Below are 16,203 nucleotides of genomic sequence, written 5' to 3'. Positions count from 1 at the left end.
AAGCGCCTAGAACCGCTCGGCCACCGAGCCCGGCTACGTAGAGAGAAACGATCACAACGGTACAATAAAGGAAACCAGAGCTCGTACGGAAAGATATAGGTGTTCGTTCTTTCCGCGCGCTATACGAGATTCGAATAACAGACAATTGGGAGCGGTCTAAGGCGCTGCAGTCATGGACTGTAGGTCTTCAGAAGAAGTAGGTGATTTCAGTTCAGTTCCTCATATTTTATCTCTGCAAGTTGGATTCGAAATTACTGTGAAACTTTTGAACCTGCAAAAAGACAGATGCTATTGGGAACCATGTGCGAAGAAATCGCAAACAAACTTAATTCAGTTTTGTCACCATTGCTAACACTTAGCGATACCACAAAGGGAACTGCTAATTATTGTTGGTATTAAATGAGTTGCAAATTCGAGTGAGCAGTAACTGTGACAACTGTGTCAGAGAAAGTATCAACGGAAAATGAAATTCACTTTATAAATTACGATCGCGTTATGGCGCGTTATCTCTTTACTAGTGTGCCGTCGATCCGGAATATGTGCCCGCCGTGTTGCGCATGCGCTTTCCGCCACTGCTACGGCAGGGGTGTACACTTCTCTTGCTATCTGGCGAGCTATTGGATTTGGCAAGCTTGAACATTTCTTTCTATCGCTGTATTCTTCCAATATAAAAATTTTAGGACATATTTCGACATACCGGACTGGACAGTTCCCTTGGGAGTTAATGTGCTAAATATTAGACGTTAATCACGTAAACGAGAAAAAGATTAAGAAATACTCGAAATTATGATTGAAGTGCTCTCACTATAGAGCACTTGATGAGTAATTCCTCTCTTCATCTCAGAGTAGCACTTGCAACCTACACCCTCAGTTATTTGCTGGATGTATTCCTGTCTCTGTCTTTCCCTACAGTTTTTGCCCTCTGCGTCTCCCTCTAGTACCATAGAACTCATTCCTTGATTCCTTAAGAAATGCCCTATCGCCTCGCGGGATTAGCCGAGCGGTCTGGGGCGCTGCAGTCATGGACTGTGCGGCTGGTCCCGGCGGAGGTTCGAGTCCTCCCTCACGCATGCGTGTGTGTGTTTGTCCTTAGGATAATGTAGGTTATGTAGTATGTAAGCTTAGGGACTGATGACCTTAGCAGTTGAGTCCCATGAGATTCCACACACATGTGAACATTTTTGAAGAATTGGGAAGGTGGTTCGATGAACCCTCGGCCAGGCACTTAAATGTGATTTGCAGAGCATCCATGTAGATGTAGATGTTGTTGTTGTTGTTTTTGTTGTGGTCATCAGTCCTGAGACTGGTTTGATGCAGCTCTCCATGCTGCTCTATCCTGTGCAAGCTTCTTCATCTCTCAGCACCTACTGCAGCCTACATCCTTCTGAATCTGCTTAGTGTATTGATCTCTTGGTCTCCCTCTACGATTTTTATCCTCCACGCTAACCCTCCAGTACTAAATTGGTGATCCCTCGATGTCTCAGAACATGTCCTACCAACCGGTCCCTTCTTCTAGTCAAGTTGTGCCACAAACTCCTCTTCTCCCCAATTCTATTCAATACCTCCTCATTAGTTATGTGATCTACCCATCTAATCTTCAGCATTCTTCTGTGGCACCACATTTCGAAAGCTTCTCTTCTTGTCCAAACAATTTATCGTCCACGTTTCACTTCCATACATGGCTACACTCCACACAAATACTTTCAGAAACGGCTTCCTGACACTTAAATCTATACTCGATGTTAACAAATTTCTCTTCTTCAGAAACGCTTTCCTTGCCATTGCCAGTCTACATTTTATATCCTCTCTGCTTCGACCGTCATCAGTTATTTTGCTCCCCAAATAGCGAAACTCCTTTACTACTTTATGTGTCTCATTTCCTAATCTAATTCCCTCAGCATCGTTGTTGTTGTTGTTGTGGTCTTCAGTCGTAAGACTGGTTTGATGCAGTTTTCCACGCTACTCTATCCTGCGCAAGCTTCTTCATCTCCCAGTACTTACTGCAACCTACATCCTTCTGAATCTGCTTGGTGTATTCATCTCTTGGTCTCCCTCTACGGTTTTTACCCTCCACGCTGCCCTCCAATGCTAAATTGGTGATCCCTTGATGCCTCAGAACATGTCCAAGCAACCGATCCCTTCTTCTAGTCAAGTTGTGCCCCAAACTCCTTCTCAATTCTGTTCAATACTTCCTCATTAGTTACGTGATCTACGCATCTAATCTTCAGCATTCTTCTATAGCACAACATTTCGAGAGCTTCTATATTCTTCTTGTCCAAACTATTTATCGTCCATGTATCACTTCCATACATGACTACACTCCACACAAATGCTTTCAGAAACAACTTCCAGACACGAATTTCTCTTCTTCAGAAACGCTTTCCTTCCCATTGCCATTCTACATTTTATATCCTCTCTACTTCGACCGTCATCAGTTGTTTTGCTCCCCAAATAGCAAAACTTCTTTACTACTTTAAGTGTCTCATTTCCTAATCTAATTCCTTCAGCATCACCCGACTTAATTTGACAACATCCCATTATCCTCGTTGTAGATGTAGACCCTGTAAAAGGGGTTAGCGCCTACAGCGAGTGTAACGGAGACACTGGACGTGCAACGTGTACGTGTGGTTTCAGCTGCCGGGCGCCGATCGCCAGCCTGGACTGCATGGAGGAGTTCGGCACGGGGGCGGTGCTCGGGTCGGGCGCATCCGACCCGTCGGCGCCCGCGGCCAACACCAAGGAGGCGCTGCTGACGGGGGGCGGCGGGGGCGGCGGAGGCGGCGGCGGAGGGGGCGGAGGCGGCGGGGGTGGCGCCGCGGGCGTGGCGGCGGCGGCGGCCGCGGGGGCGGCGGGGGCGCTGGCGGCGGTGCGCGGCGGCCAGTCGGGCGGGCAGCTGGGCGAGCACGCGGTGGCCCGCCAGACGACGGTGACGCCGGGGCTGCGCTACCGCAACCTGGGCAAGAGCGGCCTGCGCGTTTCCAACGTGGGGCTCGGTGAGTCTCCCGTGGTGGTGTACCACAGGGGTCGGTGTTGGGTCCAATTTTCTTGTATTCTTTTGTCATCACTGAAGAAGTTTGACTGGATATTTACCCTCAGTAGGTCAGAACTACTCTAGCCGCTCTCTGTAACACTACCGTCCCATAAGGATCACTGTGCGACCTGCCCCAGCACTGGTGGTGTACCACAGGGGTCAGTGTTGGGTCCAATTTTCTTGTATCCTTTTGCCATCACTGAAGAAGTTAGACTGCATATTTACCCTCAGTAGGTCAGAAGTTTCAAATTCTGAAGATGGCAGGGTAAAATAAAGGGAGCGAAAGTTTATTTACAATTTCTACAGAAACCAGATTGCTGTTATAAGAGTCGAGGGACATGAAAGGGAAACAGTGGTTGGCAAGGGAGTGAGAAAGGGTTGTAACCTCTCCCCGATATTATTCAATCTGTATGTTGAGCAAGCAGTAAAGGAAACAAAAGAAAAGTTAGGAGTAGGTATTAAAATCAATGGAGAAGTAATAAAAACCTTGAACTTCGCCGATGACATAGTAATTCTGTCAGACACAGCAAAAGACTTGGAAGAGTAGCTGAACGGAATGGACAGTCTCTTGAAAGGAGGGGATAATGGAATGAGGTCGAATTAAGTCGGGTGATGCTGAGGGAATTAGATTAGGAAATGAGACACCTAAAGTAGTAAAGGAGTTTTGCTATTTGGGGAGCAAAATAACTGATGGTGGTCGGAGAGGATATAAAATTTAGACTGACATTGGCAAGGAAAACGTTTCTGAAGAAGAGATACTTGTTAACATCCAATATAGATTTAAGTATCAGGAAGTCGTTTCTGAAAGTATTTGTATGGAGTGTATCCATGTATGGAACTGAAACATGGTCGATTAATAGTTTAGACAAGAAGAGAAGCTTTCATAATGTGGTGCTAAAGGAGAATGCTGAAGATTAGATGGGTAGATCACATAACTAATGAGGAGGTATTGAATAGAATTGGGGAGAAGAGTAATTTCTGGCACAACTTGACTAGAAGAAGGGATCAGTTGGTAGGACATGTTCTGAGGCATCAAGCGATCACCAGTTAAGAATTGGAGGGCGGTGTGGAGGGTAAAAACTATAGAGAGAGACCAAGAGATGAATACACTAAGCAGATTCAGAAAGATGTAGGCTACAATAAGTACTGGGAGATGAAGAAGCTAGCATGGAGAGCTGCATCAAACCAGTCTCAAGACTGAAGATCACAATGTCAACAACAGGTCAGAGCTGCTTGAGCCGCTCTCTGTAACACTACTGTCCCATAAGAGTCGCTGTTGGCCCTAGTTCTCTTACATTGCTTTGTCATCATTGAACAAGTTAGGCTTGACATGTACTCACAACAGGTCAGAACTGCTCTATCAGCATTGTGCAAAAGTGGTCACTGCTGGGTTCATTTCATTCATCTATTGGCAGTGGACGAGGTAGACTGTGGTATCTTCTTCATACAGCTCAGAACTGCTGCAGCACTGCTATAAAACATTAATGTTCCACAGGGGTCAATGTTGGATCCAATTTTCTCGTATTCTTTTGTCATCACTGAAGAAGTTAGACTGGACATTTACCCTCAGTAGGTCAGAACTACACTCTCTGTAACACTACCGTCCCATAAGGGTCACTGTGTGACCTGCCCCAGCCCACAAGGGTCAGTGTTGGATCCAATTTTCTTGTATTCTTTTGTCATCACTGAAGAAGTTTGACTGGATACTTACCCTCAGTAGGTCAGAACTCCTCTAGCCACTCTCTGTAACACTACCGTCCCACAAGGGTCACGGTGGGACCTGCCCCAGCAGTGGTGGTGTACCACAGGGGTCAGTGTTGGATCCAATTTCCTTGTGTTCTTTTGTCATCAATGAAGGAGTTTGACTGGATATTTACCCTCAGTAGGTCAGTACTACTCTAGCCACTCTCTGTAACACTACCGTCCCATAAGGGTCACTGTGTGGCCTGCCACAGCAGTGGTGGTGTACTACAGGGGTCAGTGTTAGATCCAATTTTCTTGTATTCTTTTGTCATCACTGAAGAAGTTTGACTGGATACTTACCCTCAGTAGGTCAGAACTACTGTAGCCGCTCTCTGCAACAGTACTGTCCCATAAGAGTCACTGTTGGTCCTAGTTCTCTTACATTCCTTTGTCATCATTGAACAAGTTAGCCTTGCCATGTACTCTCAACAGGTCAGAACTGCTCTAGCAGCACTGTGCAAAAGTGGTCACTGTTGGGTTCATTTCATTCATCCATCGGCAGTGGACGAGGTAGACTGTGGAATTTTCTCCAGACAGCTCAGAACTGCTGCGGCACTACTATAAGACATTCATGTTCCACAGGGGTCAGTGTCGGATCCAGTTTTCTCTTATTCTTTTGTCATCACTAAAGAAGTTAGACTGGATATTTACCCTCAGTAGGTCAGAACTGTTCTACCCACTCTCTATAACACTAACGTCCCATAAGGGTCGCTGTTGGCCCTAGTTCTCTTACATTCCTTTGTCATCATTGAACAAGTTAAGCTTGACATGTACTATCAACAGGTCAGAACCTTTCTAGCAGCGTCATGCGATAGTGATCACTATTGGTGGAGACTTCAATCTAACCTCTATTTGTTGGTGGAAATACATCTCCAAAGCCAGTGGTAGACAGAAAACAACTTCCGAAATTGTACTAAATGCTTTCTCTGAGAATTACTTTGAACAATGAGTTGATGAGCTCGAACGAATTGTAAATGGTTGCGAAAACACACTTGACCTCTTAGCCACAAATAATCCTGAACTAATAGAGAGCGTCATGACGGATACAGCGATTAGCCAACTCAAAGTCATTGTAGCGAGGGTCAAAATCATATCAACCATATCCACTAAAATAAACGCAATATATATATATATATTTAAATCAGCAGATAAAAATTCGCTTGAAGCCCTCCTAAGAGAGAGAGTCTCCATTCCTTCCAAGCTAATTATGTAAGTGTTGACCAGATATGGCCCACATTCAAAGATACAGTATAGACAGCAATAGATAGATTCATACGGCATAAGTTAATAAGAGACGGAACTGATACACAGATAGTATTTCTGTATGATGCGAAAAGTGGCAATTAGCACTAAACAAAGAAAAGTGCGATGTCATCCACTTGGGTACTAAAAGAAATCCGATAAATTTTGGATATACGATAAATTGCCCAAATCTAAGGGCTGTCAATTCGACTAAATACCTAAGAATTACAATTATGAACATCTTAAATTGGAAAGACCACATAGATAATATTGTGGGGAACACGAAACAAAGACTGCGCTTTGTTGGCAGAACATTTAGAAGATGCGACAAACCCACTAAAGAGATAGCCTACATTGCACTTGTCCGGCCTCTGCTAGAATATTGTCCCGCTGTATGGGACCCTTACCAGGTAGGATTGTTGGAAGACATCTCAAAATTGCAAAGAAGGGCACCTCGTTTCGTGTTATCGCGCAATGGGGTGAGAGTGTCACTGATGTGATACGCAATTTGGGGTGGCACTCACTGACACGAAGGTGGTTCGATGAACCCTGTGCCAAGCACTTAAGTGTGAATTGCAGAGTAACCATGTAGATGTAGCTGTAGATTTTGGGTTCATTTCATTCATCCATCGGCAGTGGACGAGGTAGACAGTGGTATCTTCTCCAGACAACTCAGAACTGTTGCAGCACTACTACAAAACATTCATTTTCCACAGGGATCAATGTTGGATCGAACTCTCTTTCAGTTCATCTATTAGTATTAGACAAGTTAGGTTGTGATATCTATTCTTATCAGCTGAGAAATGACCAAGCAAGGTGGCGCAGTGGTTAGCACACTGGACTCACGTTTGGGGGGATGACAGTTCAGACCCATGACTGGCCATCCAGATTTAGGTTTTCTGTGATTTCCCTAAATAACATCTGGCAAATACCCAGATGGTTCCTTTGAAAGGGCACAGCCAACTTCCTTCCCCACCCTTCACTAATCCGATGGGACCAATGACCTCGCTGTTTGTTTTCCCAAACCAACCAACCAGCTCAGAAATGCTCTAGCAGCATTATATAACACTGGTATGCTACAGAGATCAATTTTGGGTCCAGTTCTCTTTTATTCACCTGTCAGTAATGGATGAGGTAGGCTCTGATATCTAGAGAGCTCAGAACAGCTCTGCCACTATTACAAAACACTTCTGCAGTCCTCAACAATGGGTCAAGTTCTCTTTCACTTTTCCATCAGTACTAGAAAATATAGCCTGTCATATCTAAACAGCTCAGATCTTCTTTAGCAAGACTGTATCATATTTGTGACTCACAGTGGTTACTCTTCTGTCCAGTTCTGTTTCATTTATCCATCAGTACAGAACAAGATAGCCTGTCATATATGCATTAAACAGCTCAGAACTGCTCTAGAAGCACTGTACAGCACTGGTGACCCACAAGGACAATTTGGTTCTGTTTCTCTAGGCAGCCCATGATAGCTATTCTAAATAGCTCAGAACTGCTCTAGCAGCACTGTACAACACTGGTGTTCCACAGGAGTCTATGTTCAGTTTAGCTCTCTTTTATTCATCCACCAGTATGGCACAAGGTAGGTGGTGATATCTACTCACAACAGTTCAAAAACACTCAAGCAGCACAGTAATACACTAGTATCGACACTGTGGTCAATGTATGGTCTAGTTTCTATACATTCGTCCGTCTGTACTGGACAATGTAGGCTGTGGTATCTAAACAGCTCAGAACTGCTATACCAGCAGTGTGAATCATAGGGATCCCAAAGGGATGTGTTGGGTCCAATTCTCTTTCATTCATACGTCGGCGTTGGACAAGGTAGACTGAAGTATCTGCTCTAAACAGCCGAGAACTGCTCTAGCAGCATTGTACAGCTCTCCTCTCCCACAGGGGTGAAAGTCAGCTCCATCACTCTTCCATTACTCTGTAAGTATAATCGATAAGGTATACTGTGATACCTACTACAAACTCCTTTACCACTGCTGTACAACACTTTAGGGTCTACTCTTGTATCCCTTCTTCTTACATTCATTCATCTGTATTGCCTAAGCATGGAGTGATGTGTGTTTCAAACAGCGCAATAGTTCTCTACCAACACTATTTACAAGACTGCTGTTCCATAGGGGTCAGTCTTCGATCAATTTGAATCATCTGTATGTTTGATAAGGTATGCTGTGATATCTAATTCAAGTGTATACAAAACTAGTGTCTCACAAATGTCAGTCTTAGGTCTATATCTTCTGGTAAACCTTCTGGGATGTAAGGTCGTGGTCCATGAAACTCTTCAGCTCCTAACGTTTCGTCCATAGCTGCGCTGGACATCTTCAGAGGGGTGTTTCTCCTCCGGTGAGTCTTGCCAACTGACTGGTCGGACGTCTGAGAGCGACTTATATATCGTAGAAAGTGGGCGTGACCAGAGTTACACGTGATATGCAGAGATAATCTTTGTCAAAGATAAAACTTATCTATCGATCGTAATTTCGTCACGGATAAAACTGTCTAGCAATTGTGTAGTGCTACTGTCCAAATATCACTAAGTTTCATGATCTCTTCTTCCGATTAAAATTATCCCTATGTTTATATATTTCAATTGCTTCTCTATAAAGCCGTGGGTAATAGTTCGTCATCGTAGATAAAATTTTTGCTTCGGAAAACCTCACTTGATGATTTTGTGACTGAAAAGCGTGTTCTGCTACAGCCAATTTATCTGTTTTTCCTAATCGGCAAAGACTTCTGTGTTCTTTTAACCGTGTATTTACGCTTCTTTTTGTTGTTCCAATATAAACTTTACCACATGTACACGGGATTTTATATACGCCACTGGCTGATAGAGGAGCGCGTTTGTCTTTTACAGACCGGAGAACATGACAAATTTTCTTTGTTGGTCTAAAAACAGGTCTAATATCATGTTTACTTAAAATCTTTCCAATCTGATCCGTTACTTTCTTTATGAAATGGAGAGAGACTGTATTCTTCCATTGTTTTACGGGCTTGTCCTTATGCTTTTTGTTGTTGGGATGCAGAATTCTGCTTACTTCTTTCTTTGAGTAGCCATTTTTCTCAAAAGTGTGCTTCAGATGTTCAACGTTAGGAGCTGAAGAGTTTCATGGACCACGACCTTACATCCCGGAAGGTTTACCAGAAGATATGTCATACGGTTGTGAAAGCCTTCATACTAAGTCTCAGGTGTGTTTCTCTTTCACTCATTCATCAGTATTGGTTAAGATATGCTGTGACATCTAGGTCAAACAGCTAAGAAGTGCTCTATCAGCACTATCCATTAAACACTGGTGGCCCACAGCGTGTCTGTCTTATTGCCTTACTGCCAGCACTTTTCTTTTTTTATCATCAGTCCAGTGTTGGTTTGATGCAGCCTGTCTTGACCTTTTCTCCTACGCCAACTTCATCTGTCAAGGGTATCTATCTGATCTTCTTCATACATATGAGACTGATGGCTAGAGGCTGGACATCAGTTTTGTACAGCACTACTACACAATTCTTAAAGAAAAATTGGAAATAAGGGCCTTTGAAGATTAGAAGACTTTGGTCATTCATTAAAAATAAAACATTTGAAGTATTTCAACAAGATGGATGGTACCTCGACAGACTAGTAACTGAGAAGTTGCTGGTTCGATTCTGTGTTTAAGTTGTGTGTTTATTGTGAAATGTAAATGTTATTTAACAAATACTAAATTATAATTTCTTCGTAAATACGGTGTAGTGTAACTATATTTTATTTTTATTATTAATGGCATGAAAATAATTTAAAATTTGATATAAGCTGCGAAATGTTAAATGAAAATATTATATATATTAATACTTTATTTAGTCTCTAGAAATAAAATATAGTGTTTTCATTTTATATTTGATGTTTTGTATTTTTGTAGCATATTTAAATTTAATATGAATAATCGCATATGCACGCAGTTATTAATTAAATTATGTACTTAATTGAACTCTATATATAAAAGGAAACGTCCTGACTTACTGACACATCATCACCCGGCCCAAACTGCTAACAACAAAAACCCGGAGAGGATGTTGCTCTTTGATCTAACACTGTAGTGATTGTTTAAGAAGGGATATTTCGAAATTCCTCTCCTAAAGGGCTCAAATTGGGGATGTGTGGGTTTTTAAACATATGTCGCTATTAAGGCAATTTTGAAGCCAGAACTGTGAAAATTGTTATGTAGTTTGTTGGTCAGAAATAAAGAAATATGTGTTCCAGAATTTTTGGGAATTCGACCGCTAAGGGGTTGAAAAGATGACTGAACTTTTTTTTGATAAATCATTCTTAAAGAACTCCCAAAACATTTTTATTGTCTCGTCTAGGAAAACTGGTATGTATTTCAGTTTTTGGAAGTTAAACTGATAAAGGGAGGAAATAGGGGATGAAAAGTTTTATGAAAATACTTCGTTATTCAGAAACATTTATAAAGCTAAATTGGTATGTGAATTCTCAATTAGAAGTAAAGAAATATGTGTTAGACGATGAAAGCTTCTATGGAAATATCACCACAAGAGCTCACAAGGGTGAATTAACAAAGACCTACAACTCCAGCCACCAGAATCGCTTTTTGGTCAGAAGTAGATTCAGGAAAGACCGTACTTCAGCGACTATAATTAGCGTGAAAAATTTAGATGGTGTTGCAGTTTGTGAAATAATTCGAAGAAGGCTATTTAACAGTCAGCACGAGAAAGTGTCGTGGTCGGAATTGCAGAGAAAAGGAACCAGATCTTTAACACACTAATTTTTCTGTAGGCCTAATTTATAATTATAAAATTATTTTTTTATAATTGCTATGCAAATGCGAGCAAAGCAATGAGTGCTAAGCCCAGTTAAATATAAACTAAGAAATAAAATAAAAATTAAAATGTTTGAGAATTAACTTTTTCATTTTGTAACAAATGTAGAATTTAAATAAAGAGAAATTTGCTTCTAGCAAGAATCGAACCAGGAACATCATGCTTACTGAATTTTAACACTACACTTTTTGTAATATAAACATAATTTATTGTAAAAAGTAGAATGTGCAGTCATTTCTGCTGAGCAGCTTGTGTTTTCGTTCTACATTCTTCTGTCCATTTTAGTTAGTGTTTTATTTCGGATTTTGTTTCCTTGCAAACCGCTGGTTTCTCAAAAATTTTGCATCCACACCCAGTGTTGATTCATGGTGGTAAGTCTTTGGCTTCTCGCTGCTATTTCTGTATGCTTTCCTATTTCTTATGATTCATGTGATTTTTTTTTCTTTGCCGTTTTCAGTCACCTAGGTACCACATCCAGCCAAATTCTCTATGTCCAGCTACAAGACAAAGGCCGGCCTGAGTGGCCGAGCGGTTCTAGGCACTACAGTCTGGAACCGCGCGACCGCTACGGTCACAGGTTCAAATCCTGCCTCGGGCATGGATGTGTGTGATGTCACTAGGTTAGTTAGGTTTAAGTAATTCTAAGTTCTAGGGGACTGATGACCTCAGATAGTCCCATAGTGCTCAGAGCCATTTGAACCATTTTGAACAAGACAAAGTGTTACGAAGACATGCGATTCTATTAATTTCATAAAATGTCTAGATAAAACCCGAGTTCTTGACGTTTTGACTATGAGTCCTTAACCATTACAGATTAATGGATAAAAGAGAAGTAGTCACAACACTGACTATCGTGGAACATGAGTGTAGTATACTACTGGTGAACTGCAGTTCATGTTCTAACCCATTCAACCAGAGTCAGTTTGTTGAAATTCTTGAAACGTCCTGAACTTAATGATGGTCAGACACCTTCTAATCTCCAATGGCTATTTTTTTCGTGTTTAGTGTTTTCCTGAGTATTGTGTACAACTGCTGTAGGCATTTGATGTCTGGGCACTACACTTCAAATCCCATATGAAGATACTCTCAGTATACTCTACTTGTCAGAGTAGAACTAGCACACATCTTCAAATTTTTGCTGGATGTATTCCAATCTCTATCTTCCCCTACACTTCCCTTCGTCTACAGCTCTCTCTCTAGTATATTTCTGGCTATTTCCTGACCTCTTAATACATGACCCACCGTCTGGTCCCTTCCTATTGTTTCTGTTTTGTATACGTTTTCCTACTCATCGACACTACAGAATGTTCCCCCATTTCTTATTTTACCAGTCCACCTAATTTTCAACATGCTTCTGTGGCACCACATCTCAGACGCTTCGACTCTCATCAGTACCTGCATAAACAGCTCAAAATTGCTCTAGCTGCACTGTACAGTACGGGTGCATGCCACAGGGGTCGATGCTAGATCCACTTCTCTTTATTTATTGACCGGCACTGCACGAGACACACCGTGAAATCTTATCCACTCTGCTGAAAAATGCTTTACCAGTACTGGACAACATTGATACCCCACAATGGTCAATACTAGGTCCATTTCTCTCATTTGCTCATATGTACTGGATAAAATTGAAAGTAGGTTAGTCCAGATGGCTCTGACGTCATCAGTCCCCTAGACTTATAACTACTTAAACCCAACTAACCTAAGGACATCACACACATCCACACCAGAGTCAGGATTCGAACCTGCAACCGTAGCAGCAACACGGTTCCAGACTGAAGCGCCTAGAACCACTCGGCCACAGTTTCCAGCTCTGAAAGTTGGGGCCTGCTGTTGCCTAAGCGTATCGGAATGCTTGAACCATAGTGCTCAGGGGCAGTGACTAGCTGAACCTTGTATGTAGCATCCCAAAACACACATCTAAGCGAAATGTTGCGACCTTAATACAGCTAAATTGTGTATTTAATCTTGACTGATAGTTAGCCCAAGTAATGAAATAACATACTGACCAATGAAACATTTAGTGATTCCACAACATAACTCAATATGCTTGTTGCAAACCAGTCTATAGCGATAGAAAATTCGCAACATCAGAAAACTTGGCATTCGTCGCTCCTGCTGAATAAGAATTGTTGTTGTTGTTGTTGGGGTCTTCAGTTCTGAGACTGGTTTGATGCAGCTCTCCATGCTACTCTATCCTGTGCAAGCTTCTTCATCTCCCAGTACCTACTGCAGCCTACATCCTTCTGAATCTGCTTAGTGTTTTCATTTCTTGGTCTCCCTCTACGATTTTTAACCTCCACGCTGCCCTCCAATACTAAATTGGTGCTCCCTTATACCTCAGAACATGCCCTACCAACTGATCCCTTCTTCTAGTCAAGTTGTGCCACAAGCTTCTCTCTCCCCAATTCTATTCAATACCTCCTCATTGGTTATGTGATCTACCCATCTAATCTTCAGCATTCTTCTGTAACACCACATTTCGGAAGCTTCTATTCTCTTCTTGTCTAAACTATTTATCATCCATGTTTCACTCCCATACATGGATACACTCCATACAAATACTTTCAGAAACGACTTCCTGACACTTAAATCTATACTCGATGTTAACAAATTTCTCTTCTTCAGAAACGCTTTCCTTGCCATTGCCAGTCCACATTTTATATCCACTCTACTTCCACCATCATCAGTTATTTTGCCCCCAAATAGCAATACTCCTTTACTACTTTAAGTGTCTCATTTCCTAATCTACTTCCCTCAGCTTCACCCGACTTAATTCGACTGCATTCTATTATCCTCGTTTTGCTTTTGCTGATATTCATCTTATATCCTCCTTTCAAGACACTGTTCATTCTGTTCAACTGCTCTTCCAAGTCATTTGCTGTCTCTGACAGAATCACAATGTCATCGGCGAACCTGAAAGTTTTTATTTCTTCTCCATGGATTTTAATTCCTACTCCCAATTCTTCAATTGTTTCCTTCACTGCTTGCTCAATATACAGATTGAATAACATCGGGGATAGGCTACAACCCTGTCTCACTCCCTTCCCAACCGCTGCTTCCCTTTCATGCCCCTCAACTCTTATAACTGCCATCTGGTTTCTGTACAAATTGTAAATAGCCTTTCGCTCCCTGTATTTTAACCCTGTCACCTTCAGAATTAGAAAGAGAGTATTCTAGTCAACATTGTCAAAAGCTTTCTCTAAGTCTACAAATGCTAGAAACGTAGGTTTGCCTTTCCTTAATCTTTCTTCTAAGATAAGTCGTAGGGTCAGTATTGCCTCACGCGTTCCAACATTTCTACGGAATCCAAACTGATCTTCCCCGAGTTCGGCTTCTATCAGTTTTTCCATTCGTGTGTAAAGAATTCGTGTTAGTATTTTGCAGCTGTGACTTATTAAACTGATAGTTCGGTAATTTTCACATCTGTCAACACCTGCTTTCTTTGGGGTTGGAATTATTATATTCTTCTTTTTGTCTGAGGGTATTTTGCCTGTCTCATACATCTTGCTCACCAGATGGTAGAGTTTTGTCAGGGCTGGCTCTCCCAAGGCCGTCAATAGTTCTAATGGAATGTTGTCTACTCCCGGGGCCTTGTTTCGACTCAGGTCTTTCAGTGGTCTGTCAAACTCTTCACGCAGTATCGTATCTCCCATTTCATCTTCATCTACATCCTCTTCCATTTCCATAATATTGTCTTCAAGTACATCGCCCTTGTAGAGACCCTCAATATACTCCTTCCACCTGTGCTTTCCCTTCTTTTTTATAGAACTAAACATAAACCACGTTAAAAATTATTAAATTCGTTGCATAACATGTTTCTTAACTTATAACTACTTCAGTAGAGATGTGGGCCACTGGTTCAAATGGCTCTGAGCTCTATGGGACTTAACATCTGAGGTCATCACTCCCCTAGAACTTAGAACTACTTAAACCTAACTAACCTAAGGACATCACACACATCGATGCCCAATGCAGGAATCGAACCTGCGACCGTAGCAGTCGCGCGCTTCCAGACTGTAGCGCCTAGAACCGCTCGGCCACAGCGGCCGGCTCATCGTGTGTGACTGGCTTACGTGTTCAATGATAGGTGTTTTCCTTCTGTTGCTACCAAACAACGCTGTGCTTCAAACGTACATTCTCAGAAATTTCTAGAAATGACTATACTCGTTCACCTTTGGAAATTCGTTGATCGGTCCTTTTTGGTACCCATTCCTTTTTACTCTTTCACTGTCCATTTTTTTATACATGAAATGTATAAAGGGTGGTCCATTGATAGTGACCGGGCTAAAAATCTCACGAAATAAGCATCAATCATAAAAAGGACAAAGAACGAAATTCGTCTAGCGTGAAGGGAGAAACCAGATGGCGCTTCGGTTGGCCCGCTAGATGGCGCTGCCATAGGTCAAACGGATATCAACTCCGTTTTTTAAAATAGGAACCCCCATTTTTATTACATATTCGTGTAGTACGTAAAGAAATATGAATGTTTTAGTTGGACCACTTTTTTCGCTTTGTGATATATGGCTCTGTAATAGTAACAAACTTATGGCTCACGATTTTCGACGAACAGTTGGTAACAGGTAAGTTTTTCAAATTAAAATACAGAACGTACGTACGTTTGAACATTTTATTTCAGTTGTTCCAATGTGATACATGTACCTTTCTGAGCTTATCATTTCTGAGAACTCATGCTGTTACTGCGCGATTACCTGTAAATACCACATTAATGCAATAAATGCTCAAAATAAAGTCCGTCAACCTGAATGCATTTGGCAATACATGTAACGACATTCCTCTCAACAGCTAGTAGTTCGCCTTCTGTAATGTTCGCACATGCATTGACAATGCGCTGACGCATGTTGTCAGGCGTTGTCGGTGGATCGCGATAGCAAATATCCTTCAACTTTCCCCACAGAAAGAAATCCGGGGACGTCACATCCGGTGAACGTGCGGTCCACGGTATGGTGCTTCGACAACCAATCCACCTGTCATGAAATATGCTATTCAATACCGCTTCATCCGCACGCGAGCTATGTGCCAGTCTTCCACCATGTTCGAAGTACATCGCCATTCTGTCATGGAGTGAAACATCTTGTAGTAACATCCGTAGAATATTACGTAGGAAATCAGCATACATTGCACCATTCAGATTGCCATTGATAAAATGGGGGCCAATTATCCTTCCTACCAACTGGTCCCTTCTTCTTGTCAAGTTGTAGCACAAACACCTCTTCTCCCCAGTTCTATTCAATACCTCCTCATTAGTTATGTAATATACCCATCTAAACTTCAGAATTCTTCTGTAGCACCACATTTCGAAAGTTTCTATTCTCTTTTTGTCTAAACTATTTATCGTCCATGTTTCA

General features: G+C 41.9%; 1 protein-coding gene across 1 annotated transcript in view; it reads left to right on the top strand.

Moving 5' to 3' along the window:
- Positions 1–16,203, top strand: part of LOC124719628 (voltage-gated potassium channel subunit beta-2) — a 1,342,624-nt gene that overhangs the window by 1,228,809 nt on the left and 97,612 nt on the right. Inside the window, exons 5-6 of the mRNA XM_047244844.1 lie at positions 2,635–2,777; positions 2,880–2,993. Of these exons, the coding sequence (XP_047100800.1) occupies positions 2,635–2,777; positions 2,880–2,993 (257 nt within the window). The remainder of the gene's footprint in view (positions 1–2,634; positions 2,778–2,879; positions 2,994–16,203) is intronic.

This window comes from Schistocerca piceifrons, chromosome 11 (assembly GCF_021461385.2).
Source record: "Schistocerca piceifrons isolate TAMUIC-IGC-003096 chromosome 11, iqSchPice1.1, whole genome shotgun sequence".
In the NCBI taxonomy this organism is placed as follows: Eukaryota; Metazoa; Arthropoda; class Insecta; order Orthoptera; family Acrididae; genus Schistocerca; species Schistocerca piceifrons.
Note: the sequence above shows the minus strand (reverse complement) of the source record. Positions and strands in the feature narration are given on the sequence as shown.